Source organism: Bos indicus x Bos taurus, chromosome 2, assembly GCF_003369695.1.
Source record: "Bos indicus x Bos taurus breed Angus x Brahman F1 hybrid chromosome 2, Bos_hybrid_MaternalHap_v2.0, whole genome shotgun sequence".
Taxonomy (NCBI): Eukaryota; Metazoa; Chordata; class Mammalia; order Artiodactyla; family Bovidae; genus Bos; species Bos indicus x Bos taurus.
In genome coordinates, this window is record NC_040077.1 from 52,675,001 (window position 1) to 52,688,119 (window position 13,119).

The following is a 13,119-nucleotide window of genomic DNA, read 5'->3' on the forward strand; positions in this document are numbered from 1 at the left end:
ATTTTTACACATACCCTATGTATGTAAAGAAAATAAATATTAGATGTAGTTTGGAGTTTGAAATTAATCGTTAGTAACTAGAACCTATCCCTTTCCACTGTGTTATCTTAAAACTGCTAGCAGTTCTCAAGCAGAACTTTGAACACAGTATTTTTCCAAACTTTGCAGCTCAAAGTAAATACTTTTCATTTAAACTAATTTCAGTTATAAAATAGGGAAAACATCACCCACTTAAAAACAGCTTAAATTGCATGTACTTTGTCACTGTAAATAAACAAGGTAAACATTGACATAACTTCAAACTATTCTTGGGTTGAAAAAAATCTGCAGTTCAAAATAAAATTCCGCCTTTGGTCAACATTTTGGATGCAATTCAAAGTTTCTCATAAAATAAACATATTTTAAAGAGTGTTTTGAATTTCACTGCATAATTCCTAGCCAACAGAAATTACAGTGGTATCTTTAAGGTTTATTATATGTCAGATCAATAGCCATTATACAGGACTAACACAAGCACTGAAGAGCAGTACCTTTCTTCTACTTAACCCTTACTGCTAGGACATGAAGAAAAACTTCTGTAGTTGGTCCTTAGGGAAATCCTCTCACAGAGTGAAACTTTCTTGTTTCTTTGTTTAATAATAAGAGTATTCTTTTTTGGATAAAATGGAAACTGAGCTGACTTCCCAGTCCAGAAAGCAAAATACTCATTAAGGTAATCTTAATGAGAGTTTTTCAGTAAAACAGGGAAATAGTTTTACATCCTGCCTAATAACGAACTATTTTGAAGCTTTAACTTAAAATGAAAATGACCCATCACAACAGATTGTAAATTTTTTTTCTGATGTTTTTTAAAGTGCCTCGATGATTTCTACGTCTAGAGTGTTAAAGTTAAGTATTTGCTGTTTTATTTAAACATTTTGAAAAATGAACATTCTGGGGCTTTGCAGCATTATTAAGAAAAGCTGTCCATACTTTACCATGTTGTTACATGTGTTTATCTGCTGATTATAAAATGTGTTAAACAGTATTTTAAAAACAACAAAAAAAATGCAGAGCTGCGCTTTGATTAATTCAGTGAACAAAACATATGCTGTTGGTTCTGTTCTATGAAATTCATATATGATCAATAAAATCTTTTAAAAGAGCAACTTTGGCTTTTAGGATTGTACTGCCGACCATGTTTTTCATCCCAGCTAACTCTGGGCTCATACTGTTAACTTAGCAAACAAAACCACTTTCTGGCTATAATGGTAATGTCTTTTTAATATATTTTTATCCTCTTTCTAAATTTTCTTTAGGTTGGAAGCTGTGTATTGTGGGTGTTACCCACTTTGTCCCAAAGATTTGGTTTATCCTGAAATATTTCCAGGTAGCTGCTTTAATGTACTTTTGTCTTTGTTGAAATTTACTACATGATTCATGCTAAATTAGAAAGTTTGAAAATAAACTTAGGCAGGAGCAATTGTTTATTTGGCAAGTCAACATGTTAGTGTTAAGGAAAATTTTATGTGTTTTAATACATTAGAGTAAGCTTATATTTACCATCTGTTCTTTTAAGATAACAAAAAAGCAAGTTTTCAAATAGCATTCTTCATTGTTAGCATACACATCCCATAATGATGGATTTTTATAAGCAGGTCAGCGTTGCTGCAATTGCTTACAGATTTTTTTTAATGATATACACAGAGAAAAATTGAGGACTGAAAGTCACACCAAATTATTTCAACAATTGACTAGTTAATAATATGCAACTGTTGTACAGAGTACGTATGGCTATCGTACTTGTTCTTTGAAAAAATTCTCATCACTAAATATATCACATATGCATTGTGTTACATTAGAATAATGTATTTTAATCACCCAAAGGAGATGTCTAAACAGCACAACTACACAGTCTTATTTAGCATTAAACATCCTTGTGAGCTGAGGTAACCTTATAAAATCATGCTTAAATAATGTAAAACACGAGGCGGCACAGAGCAATATGCATTTTTAATTAGTAAAGTGACTAATATCGGGTGTGTGCTTTGAGGTTTTTGTTTCATTAAAAATGTATCTGTTTTTCCTGCAGCTGAGTATCTGTATTCTACACCTGAACAGCTTTCAAAAAGGCTCCAGAATTTCTGCAAGAGACCAGATATTACAAGAAAACATCTCTATAAGGTAGTTATTGAGAAGAGATTTATGTGGTATAAATACCATATTGAAGTACAAAGAAAAATCTTAAAAAAAAAAACATTTAATTAACATACTAATGTTTAAAGGAAACATGCTAGGGAGGGATATTAGTTGTTACACTAACAAGGATTAATTAAACTGGATGATGCCAGTTGTATTAACCTAGGTCTTATGAAATACGTGCACTTAATGCATGGTACATGCTTTTTTTTTAATTTATTGTTTTCTAAGATGACTGTCCTTTACATTTAGCCCCAAGAGGCTTATAAAAATGAACCTGGATTAATGTAACTCATTAGTTTAAAAGGAAGTAAAAGGAAAGATTCTACAATTATACTAATGAGGATAAGCCTTTCTTCCCATCGTAATGAAATCTTCAGTCCTCAAAAATTCAGGTGAATGACATTTGTGAAATTTGGTGTTCATTTTTTAAATACTTTAAAGATGATTTTGAGAATCAAATGTTTCCTTTGTCTAGTAAAATTACATAAAAACCCTCAGTTAGTTTAGGATTCAACTGTCAGTCTCCTCTCTGAATGACAGAGGCAAAAGAAAAGAGTTTAAATAGCATCATCATTCAGTCCCTTCATTCGTTATGTTTTTTCCCCTTGTTTGAATCAAGAATTTTACATTGTTGGAATAACAACAGAGAGACTCTCCTAAAAGTCCAAGTAATTGAACTGGGATAAATCTGCTTTACGAGTTGTAAAGGTGGCTCTAGGCCATGAGTAATATACCTTTTTATATTCTTTGAATGTAGCATCTTCATTTTACATAAATTCAGTATACTTTACAATCTAGCAGTTTTCTAATCCAGCATATTTTAATTTTCCTATGTTAATATGTATCCTTTCTACATGAAATACAGCCCGCTGCCTTTTTTCCTCTCCTTTCCCTTATCATGGCCTCAGATACATACATATTTACATAGTGATACATCAAAACATGACTTTGTTTCTGCAGGAAACAGTTAAACTTCAAGAAAAAGGGAGAGAACCAAAAATGCAATTTAACACCCAATTTCAAGCTCATTATCTTTCATTGTCTATTAACTTGGCAATGGTTCAGAAGGTAGCTCATAATAGTTTAAAATGCTGACTGAACAATTCCAGGCTTCAGTATTACTCCTTCAGTCAATACGATTGTATTGTATTCATAGGAAGCTTCAAAAAGAAAACAGTCTTCCAAGGTTTACATCCAGATTTCCTCATTTTGAAAGTTCAGTCATGGTCTTGTTTGGGTAAAATGTTAATTTGATAGTTTCCCACATAACAGACTGTCAAAATATACAGATTATGAAATTGAAGAAATAGAATAATATGTATTACAAATAGGTTCATCTTCTACATATGACACAAAGCTATTTTTTAGTGAGTTTACCATCGGATTATTGATTTTTTTTTCCTCCTAGTGAATTTTTGGGCAATTTTTTTTCAGTTTTATTGAGATATAATTGACTGACTGCACTGTATAAGTGTGAGGTGTGCAGAATAGTGATGGACATATGTTTTGAAATGATTAATGATTACCACCACAGGCTGTAGTTATCACCCATCATCTCACAGAGGTACCAAAAAAAAAAAAAAAACCAAGAGAAAAAATGTTTTTATCTCATGGTGAGAACGGTGAAGCATTTTAAATTGTATTTCCACCATCAGAATTTTCCATTTTTAATTTTGCTTCCAGGTAGCATTATCATCCCTGATCTTTAACCATTTCAAAAGTTATTGCAACAGGTTGCTTAGAGTTACAATAAAAAACACATCTCCAACTGAAATATTTTAAAATAGCTATTGCCATAGCTCTAATTATTTCTTTTTCCAAGAGCTTCTGGAAAAACTCTGAAGCAATGTCAACCTAGTGGTATGCTATTAATATACCAAATTGTTCTTCCTATAGCTTAAATATAGCAAATACCTTAAGTGTTTGTTCATGTTACTATGGTTTACATACATTACTAGTCCATGCATCCTAACATGGTCCAAGTCAGTTTAAGAAATTAGTGTTTTATGCATAAGCATTTATAAGAATTTCTATATATTATTTATTTTATGTACTTTTAACATGGATTTTTTTTTCTTATAAATCTATTATACACATTGATATATATCCTCATTCTAGATCTTGATGACATGTATCCAAAAATTAATCTCAAAAATGAATAAGTTAGCCCAGGAATTAGAAATAATCAAGAGCTTTACAATGCAGTTGCCAGGACAAACTGATAAAAATCACAAGGACCACAGATCTAGTTGGGTGGTTGTAATAAGATTTAGAGCTAAAACAGAAAAGGAATGCCAGCTATAACTTTATCATTAAGATTTAATACATTACACTATTTTTTTTTTTTACCTTACGTTTTATAAATATTCACATTTCAGGTAACATTTGCCCTCACTAAATATCAGAGAATTATTTTCCCCAAGGCAGCTTTGTACTTTTCTTAGGCAATGGAAGAGACTTGTATGTATATTATACAGAGAGTATTGAGGTTTTCTTTTTAAATTTATTCCATTGGACAGTGCTGTTTTGCTTTTAAAAACATATGCTTCTAAGATCTAAAAGGATAGAAAGTCACTGAATTCTTTAATTTGCTCCTTTCACATTTTTACACCTTACTCTTTTTTGTTGTTGTTAAAAGTTTACATTTTAAAATCATCTCAACTACTTATCATGTAGAGTTCACTTTAGGATAAGATTTTTCATATGGATTCACACTTAGAAATTTAATGACTAGAATAAGGCTACTAACACTTGGCTTTTTTCTCACATGAGACATTATACTTTCAATATGAGTGAGAGTTTGGGGGCTATAACTTGAAGCAGGATTTGAAACAGAATGCTAGTAACTGAAAAGCAGAAACAGAATTTGATACCTTTTTTTTCTTAAAGTGACTCTTTCTGCTACAAAACTCCATGCCCATGACTTCTCACCTGAAATGGTTTCAGACTTGAAATGTTTAAATTCCTCGTGTGCATGCAAGTGTGCTCCCCTTCCCTCTCACACAGACATTTTACTTAAGATATTTAGAGAAATGCATGCAGAAATCACATTTCTTAATTATTTTTAAAACTTAAAACCCTGTTCTGAATTTTTTAAAAATCTAAAGCCATTTCTTAAAAAGTTTGCCACGAGGCTCAGCCACTGGACTGCAGGTTTCTTGTACTTACAGGACACGTCCCTTTCTAAGTAGGTTACACCCCGCAGCCACACACTTGCCACAGAGATAAAGTAGGTTTCACTTCATCTGTAATAGGGAGCTCTTTTATGACTCTTGAACACAAGATTCTAGAAATAATCGTAAAGTAATCAACCAAGGATTAACTTCTAACAGTAACATAGGGCTTCCTTTTACAACCCAAGTAAGTCTTATACCGGGAAGTTATATTTTTGGGGGTCTCATTTTGACAATGGGAATTTACTTACTGAAAATTGCCAACAATTACTTGAGATCAGTACTTTTTGCTTTTAGAGAGACTTTGATCATTAGATTTTAAAATGCTTTAGAGGAAAACTTCTGTTCACCACCTTGTTACCAGTATTGAAAATAGCACAAAAGTACAAATGGGGTCATTGTATAAAACATATACTGCCAGGACTAACAGTAGGTTTTCATTCCCACCCTATTTTTCATTTATTTTTATTTATAAATTGAGTGATATTCTGTGTTTAAAAAAGAGAGAGAGAGATGCCATCCTTCCTTTGCTTTACAAGGGTAAACTGTAGTTTAAGTTTTTTCAGATAATAGCAGCTGATTTTTATTTTGTTCCCCTCGTCAAGTTCTTTCACATTCCAGAAACCTTTATAACCTGCTGTTATTTGGAGGAAAGGATAATTTTCAGATTTCTGCCTAAAAGTGATTCCAAAGAGTGATTAAGCTTACAGTTCAGATTCAGAGCCCAGAAAAGCCATTTGTGGTTGTCTTAATTATATCAGGTTATATCTCCCCGAACCACAGCCAAGCCACTTTAAGTTTCCTTCAAGAGACTGGTCACTTTATAGTCCCCTTTTAATTTGAGCTTATACTCTAGATGTGAATAAGGTGGTGCTCACTAGTATTAACACGCCTCCAAAGTCATTACTTTTTCCTTAAAAAATGAAAACTTAAAAGCTCATGACATTTTTAGAACTTCAAAAACCTCTCAATTGCACGAGCACAGTCTAAGGCAAATGATCCGTCTCAGTCTCCCTCCCTCCCTCCCCGTTACTCTTCCCTCTCTTTCTTAACTTCTTTCCTTGATTTTGTTTGGCTTGGTTTTCCTTTGATTTGTCTAAGTAAAATGCAAGCAAAAAATCTTTAGCACAATAGATATACTCAGGGTGATTAAAATCAGTTAGAGGTTTTGGCTGCTTCTCTTTCTCTGCTACTAATTTGTAGCCTGGCTCTAGGTGAACTTCTTGGCCTCTATATGATTCATCTATAAACTTGGAAGAATTCTTTTTTTCTTAATTCTTAATAGCATTTTCCCCCTGAGGTCCTACTGTAATGAAATAATGAATATAAACCCGTTTGTAAACTTGAAGTGCTTTATAAATTCCACGTAATAGTAATGGCATTTCTCTTGTGCCTTCGCCACTTAAAAGTAAAATTCACATTCACAAAAAACATGTATTAAGAGTGTTGTCTATCTTATGTTCAGAAAAGTTAAAAGTTGGATGATAAACTTCTGATAGCTGTCAGCCATAACATAAACCAGGAAATTTGTGTGCAGTAGAATATACCCATTTGCAAAAAAAAAAAGGCGGAGTTGGGGGGGGCAGCTTTCCACAATGGTTGAAAATATAGTTCACTTTAAGCCAATCAGAAACTGGGATTTCCTGAGGTGATGAAACTTGAGAACCATTTACTTGGTGGCTTTTTGAAATCTAATTGACGTAAGTTATGCAAATTTACAATATGAATTTTCAGCATGCTTTAGTCTTTCAGTCGTTAATGCTTCTTCATTGCTTTTTCTTCTCTCCCTCTCCCTTACAGGGTGAAATGGCTCCTTTTTCTTGGGCAGCCCTACATGGTAAATTCAGGTCTCTGCTTACAGCAGAACCTAGGGAAGATTTGTGACAGATGGGGCTAAGTCACAAACTTGCAGCCTAAGGCAGAATCTGTAGAACTTTCCAGAGTGTGCCCATATTTACCTGATCAGAGAGAAAAGAAAATCTGCAGAGGAAGCTGAGCCTGGCTGCTTGTCATAGCTGACACAGAGCCATCTGCCACAAACCTGTGGCGGCTTCAGATCTCCAATCCCTGCCACCACCCCAACTCAAATTAAATACAGATTCCTAGAGACGTTATGATGGTTACACATGTCCTCAGCATCACATGGAGGAGACTGTTCAAAAAAAATATGTGGCCTGTTGTATAACCGCACTCATGTATCCCATATGTGGTGCCACATTGAATTTCCGGTTGAATCCGTTTTTATCCTTTGTACTGGATGACATGGTGCCTGAATTCTTTCTTTTCGCCGACACGATGGCAGCCAAACTGCAGCTTCAAACGCTCTCACTTGGCTGGGTTTCTACCTAGGTTGCCAGGTTATCATCGGAGCCTTCTTGTGTCCTCAGAGGGCCACGGGGCCTGAAAGGAGGATCAGAATGCTACTGACTAATTGGGCAGCCATCTCGGAATTGTTTGTGGGCAAAGAGCTGCTCTAGCACTTTTCTTTTAGCAAATTAATGACTCCCTGGCACCGGGGTTTTAAGTGAAGGTATTAATAAGAAGTCTGGCAGGTATTCCCATGATTCACAGAGTTACATTTGCATTTAATTTATCTTAAAGAAAGTTGCAAGATAAACAGCTGTAATTCAGACAAACATGGGAAATACACTAAGCGGGGCCATCTCGCCCATAAAATGAACACAGAGATACTTGTTTTAATTCTTTTCCAGGCATAAAAATAGAGAAATAAAAATACTTCTTACAAAACCAGTAATTTTGATATAAATATTTGTCAAAAATATTTGCATCCAGCTACAAATATAATCTTCTCAAGATAAATCACTTATGATTCCAATAGTCAAGCTGGTGTATTTGTTAATGTCAAGATATTTTGAATGGCTAGATTGTAAAATAAATTTTTAATAAAGTGCCCACTGCAATTTTTAATTAACACATCTCATTTCCATGTAAGCCTGTACATCTATCTGTATGTTTCTCTCTGAACACTTTCCTTGTGTCAGAGACAACGAATACAATTGTTTCTTTTCCCGATGAACAAGGATCTGTTTTGCAAATGTTTGTGAGATATTATGACATTTCCAAGATTTTCTTTGCATTCTGGAAAGCAGGAGGTAAACATTTGTAGTCATTAAGGTAAAGTCTGTTGATAAACCATCTTCTGTTTACTGACAGGTAAATTGTAACTCTCCTAGCTTTTGAAATGAATAACTTCTATAAGCTGCAAAGTGAGGAGCAGCCAGGGGGAAGGGGGCAGACAAGGGCCAAGCCTGGATCCTTGGCTTTTAGAAGGACTGAGTTGTCTAGCAGGCATCTGAGACAGAGGGGGCACTGGTTCAAAAGTCTGGTAGGACCCATCTGACAGGTAGCAAAAGTGTAAGCAGGAAATAGATGAAGGTAGAGCCCTCTAGATAGAGGCAGTCTTGCAGATCAGGAAAAGCAGCAGTTCAAGGCCCAGGAGGCCAAGGATTTTAAAAGCAGGGAGAGTAAGAAGCAGAAACAACAGGTTCTATCTCTGCACAGAGTCCTCCCTGATCAGTGTGAGAGCCCTATGTATGATGGACATCACAGCACTGGATTTGAGTCCTCCTCCCATTCTGAGAAGGCACTGGACAAATTAGCCCATAAAACAAAGGGCTCAAGAATTATTTGAGAAGTCCCTTCTGGTCTGAGACTGTGAAACTTGGAATCTATCGGTTATGTTCCTTTTGAGTGCAAAAGCTAATATAAAAGGGCCTAAGAGCTTTTTAGACTCTTTCTCCTGAGCAGGGTTAAGCATCTAAAGGGATGCTTCAGTTAGAAAGGTGCTGTGTTATAGATGACGTCTCTCAAAACAATATTATACTCTCACAGCCAAGAGACAGTGCTTATTTCATTATGTCCTACTATCCTGAAAATGATGAGCTCACATTTCATAGTGAATTGTGTATTATATGCATAACTATCCATATATACTTTTTTTTTTAATTCATGGGAAAACAATATTAATTACCATTCAGATAGTGCATCTGAAACACTTAAATATTTGCCTGATTTTGGCAAACACAATATTGCAAGTTACCTGTGTACAAAGATATTTTTCTACACCCATAAACTCAAATCAAATTTTGGCTTTAGCTGTGCCAGCATTACTTCTGGAATAAAAATTTGCAATAAAGTGGTCACTTCTTAAAACTATACTGTTGGATTTGGTATTGGTGCAAATAAGCAATGAAAAGTCTTGTAAATGTATCATTTGTAACATATGAAAAGATAACTGTATATGTGTGTGTATGTGCCTGTGTGCTTCTCAACACCCATGATATGGTGGTATGGAGGGTTATTCAGTTAACCCATATTTTGTTAAGGAAAATCGACAGTACAAGCTGACTCTTTACTTCCTGCTTTGCTTGTGCTGTGCTGTGCTGTTGCTAAGTCACTTCAATCTTGTCTAACTCTCTGCAACCCTATGGACTGTAGCCCTCTAGGCTCCTCTGCCCATGAGATTCTCTGGACAAGAATACTACAGTGGGTTGCCTTGTCCTCCTCCAGGGGATCTTCCCGACCCAGGCAGGGACTGAACACTCTTCTCTCAAGTCTCCAGCACTGGCTGGCGAGTTCTTTACCACTAGCGCCACCTGGGAAGCCCCTTGCTTTCTTCACTTTCACTAAAGAGAGCAGACACTCCCATTATTTCTTATTTTGAGTATAGATGTTGAAAATTTTTGTTTTTTTTTTAAACGTTCAATTCTGTTCATTTTATTCTCTTTTACATTAATCATTAAACCAATTTTAATCTTAAATGTCTTTAAAAGTCTGCCCATTATCAACCCTGACACAGTGTTCAGGATGCTTGTCCCAAATTTACCTAACCTGTGTTTCTGGCAAGGTGTTTCTGTAATAAACAGAAGAGCACCTAGTTCTTAATATACTTATTTATACCAGGTTAATCGGGAATAGATCAAAAGACCTTTCCCCAAATGCACCTGGTTTAACAAGCATCCTTCAGATATGGTTAATTTTTAATGTCCTGCTCCAGCTCTCAGTTCTTCAAACTTGCCACATAAAGATGGCAGCACAGTCAATAAGGCAGTGAAAACTCAGCCATAGAGGGCTGCACAAATTCACTTCAACACCTTGAAATGCATCTGGAAGAAAAGATTTCGTTTTATGTTGAAGGTGTTAATTATATTTGATATTTTTAAAAGTAAAATCTGTTTTTGAGAAAGCATCTGCTACCCAGAAATATTATGAGCCACAAAAAAATTTTTCATTTCAGTCTCAAGATACTTTCTGCAGATGAGAGAATCAGTTTTCAAATGAGAGTCCATGCTGTCTTTTAATGTTGACATATTCTATGAGTTTTATTCTTCTATTGACTATTGACAGGTGTCACCCTAAGTGCCTTTCTGTTTCTGTGGAAAACTGGAAAACAAGTTTCATTTTAAAATGTGAATTGAGATGTACAACGACCAGTGCTGCGATAACCTGCCCTCCCCTCACAATTATTCATTAAAATGTAATTGGGAAAGGTTTTAAACTATGTAAACAGTTCTACAGGATGCTCAAAGATATGTACCTGTGTGCTTAAAGTATAACAGAAAACTTGGGAATTAGCGCCAAGTTTACAATTATGGTTAAGTCAGAGGCGTGATGGTAGGAAGATTAGACACATAACTGGCAAAGGTGCAGTACCTTAAGAAATGGTCTGTTTCTTAAGCTGGGTCATAGCACACAAAGTCTTATTTCTACCCTTTATGACTTTTTGTATGTCTTAAATGTTATTACTGGATCTACATTTTTGATAGGAGCTGTAGATATTTGGGTTACCATGTGTAATATAGGAGCTGTAATACTCTGCTACCAAGCTGTTCTTAACGTTTCTCAGTTGATGGATGGAGTCAGAAAACCATTTTCCTTTAAACAGTAAAAGAAACTGCCCTTTTTTTCCACCGGTGGTGGTGGAAATGCACCACCAGTTTTGCATGAGAAGACTTTCCTTGGCTTACTGGGAGCCAAGCCCTTAACCTTGACCCTGAAACAACCCATACTACGAAGGAAGTTGAACTTGACTGTCTGTGGGTTCCTTTTTCCTGGGGCTAATGATCACCGTTTCTGACTAATGTGTGTGGCGTTACAAATAGAAAATGGAAAACTAGGGCTCCAGAAACTCCTTTTTGAAGAGTCAAGAGAGGAAGATGGAGGAAGTTATTATATGAGCTGGTCTTTTTTATCTTGAAAAATTCAGAGCTTTGTGGTAGGGCACAGAGCTGTCTGAGCTGCTAACCGCTCTACCCACTTCCTGCATTGTTACCTGTTCCCTTTCCTCTTTAAGACAAAGGCTTTCATTGTCGTCATCCCATGAAAAGGAATCCTCCAAGTATCTGTGATGCCCTAGCTGCATGTGAGTTACATATGACTTCAGAATCCCCACATCCTGTGGCCCATTTTCTAATTTGGAATTTGGGGGTCAGTGCCTTCTGGGGTCCTCCCAGCACCTAGCACCACCTTGAAAGTAGAGTCACTCAGTTGTGTCTGACTCTTTGCAACCCCATGGACTGTAGCCTATCAGGCTCCTCTGTCCATGGGATTTTCCAGGCAAGAGTGCCTGGAGTGGATTGCCATTTCTTTCTCCAGGGGATCTTCCCGACCCAGGAATCGAACCCGGGTCTCCCGCATTGCAGGCAGACGCTCTACCATCTGAGCCACCAGGGAAGCCCACCTTAGTGATTTCCTTTTTCTCCCATATCTCTGTGGTAATGACTTTCAACCCTAGGACAGGTTCTTCGTGGTTCCCATAAACAGATACAAAGAACTGATGTTTCCTAAGAGATAATCTGGTACTTCCCCTGGTGGCTCAGCGGTAAAGAATCCACCTGCAATGCAGGAGTCAGAAGAGATGCAGGTTCGATCCCTGGGTTGTGAAGATTCCCTGGAGGAGAGCATGGCATCCCACTCCAGTATTCTTGCCTAGAGAATCCCATGGATAGAGGAGCCTGGCGGGCTACAACCCATAGGGTTGCAGAAGTTGGACATGAATGAAGCGACTTGGCATGCAGGCACACAGAAGATGATCTAAAATGTGTACTGTCGTATTAGTTACTGCATTTAAATAGCAGACCCAAGATGGAATGCTAGAAGATGGGATTCCTACTGGAAATACTTACGTAACACTTTTCTCAAGGAATTTGAAGTCCTTTATATCTGAAAATGTAATGTTTCCATCACCGTTTCACAAGTGAGAAAATTAAGGCATCATGTTAAGGCTTATGTAGGAGCCAGACTGCCTTATAGAAACAGAAGGATGTTTTGTGTCTTTGTATAAGCCTTTCTCTGCATAGGACAGTGTCATTGTCACCTTCCAGCCTTTCAGGAAGCACCAAGTTCAGTGTTGATGACTCACTGGGACCTCTGGTTCCCTATTATTTCTCCCCTCACCAGGCAAAGGGCAGCAGGAGGTGGCCCACACACGTAGTTGGTAGAAAAAGGGGCAAGAGAGACCCTGTGGTTTTGCTCATATTTTAAGTATTTTTATTATGACTGTTATTATATCTGTAGGGAAGCATTGGGTTGCTACATCCCATCCCAGGCCCTTGCCACTCCCTGTGGTCTTAACACTCTGTAGGACTTGCACATGGTGTAACTTCCCTGGCCCTCCTGGTACAGCATTTGTAACCTCCCCATTTTAGATGTGAGGACACTGAGGGCTGAGTCCTGGCTGAGTTGCTTTGGGTCCCATGTAGACACAGGTCTAGACTTCAGTCTCTTTCAGGAGGTTGTGATCAAC

The 13,119-nt window shown here is 36.6% G+C and overlaps 1 protein-coding gene across 19 annotated transcripts in view; it reads left to right on the top strand.

Moving 5' to 3' along the window:
- The window catches only part of GTDC1 (glycosyltransferase like domain containing 1), a 493,004-nt gene that overhangs the window by 416,986 nt on the left and 62,899 nt on the right, over positions 1–13,119 (top strand). For 14 of the 19 annotated variants that reach the window (XM_027561467.1, XM_027561596.1, XM_027561614.1 and 11 more), the window contains 3 exons: positions 1,299–1,369; positions 2,072–2,163; positions 7,155–9,530. In XM_027561467.1, the coding sequence (XP_027417268.1) occupies positions 1,299–1,369; positions 2,072–2,163; positions 7,155–7,238 (247 nt within the window). In that variant the 3' untranslated portion in view covers positions 7,239–9,530. The other 5 variants (XR_003514505.1, XR_003514508.1, XR_003514506.1 and 2 more) reach the window with 3 other exon arrangements.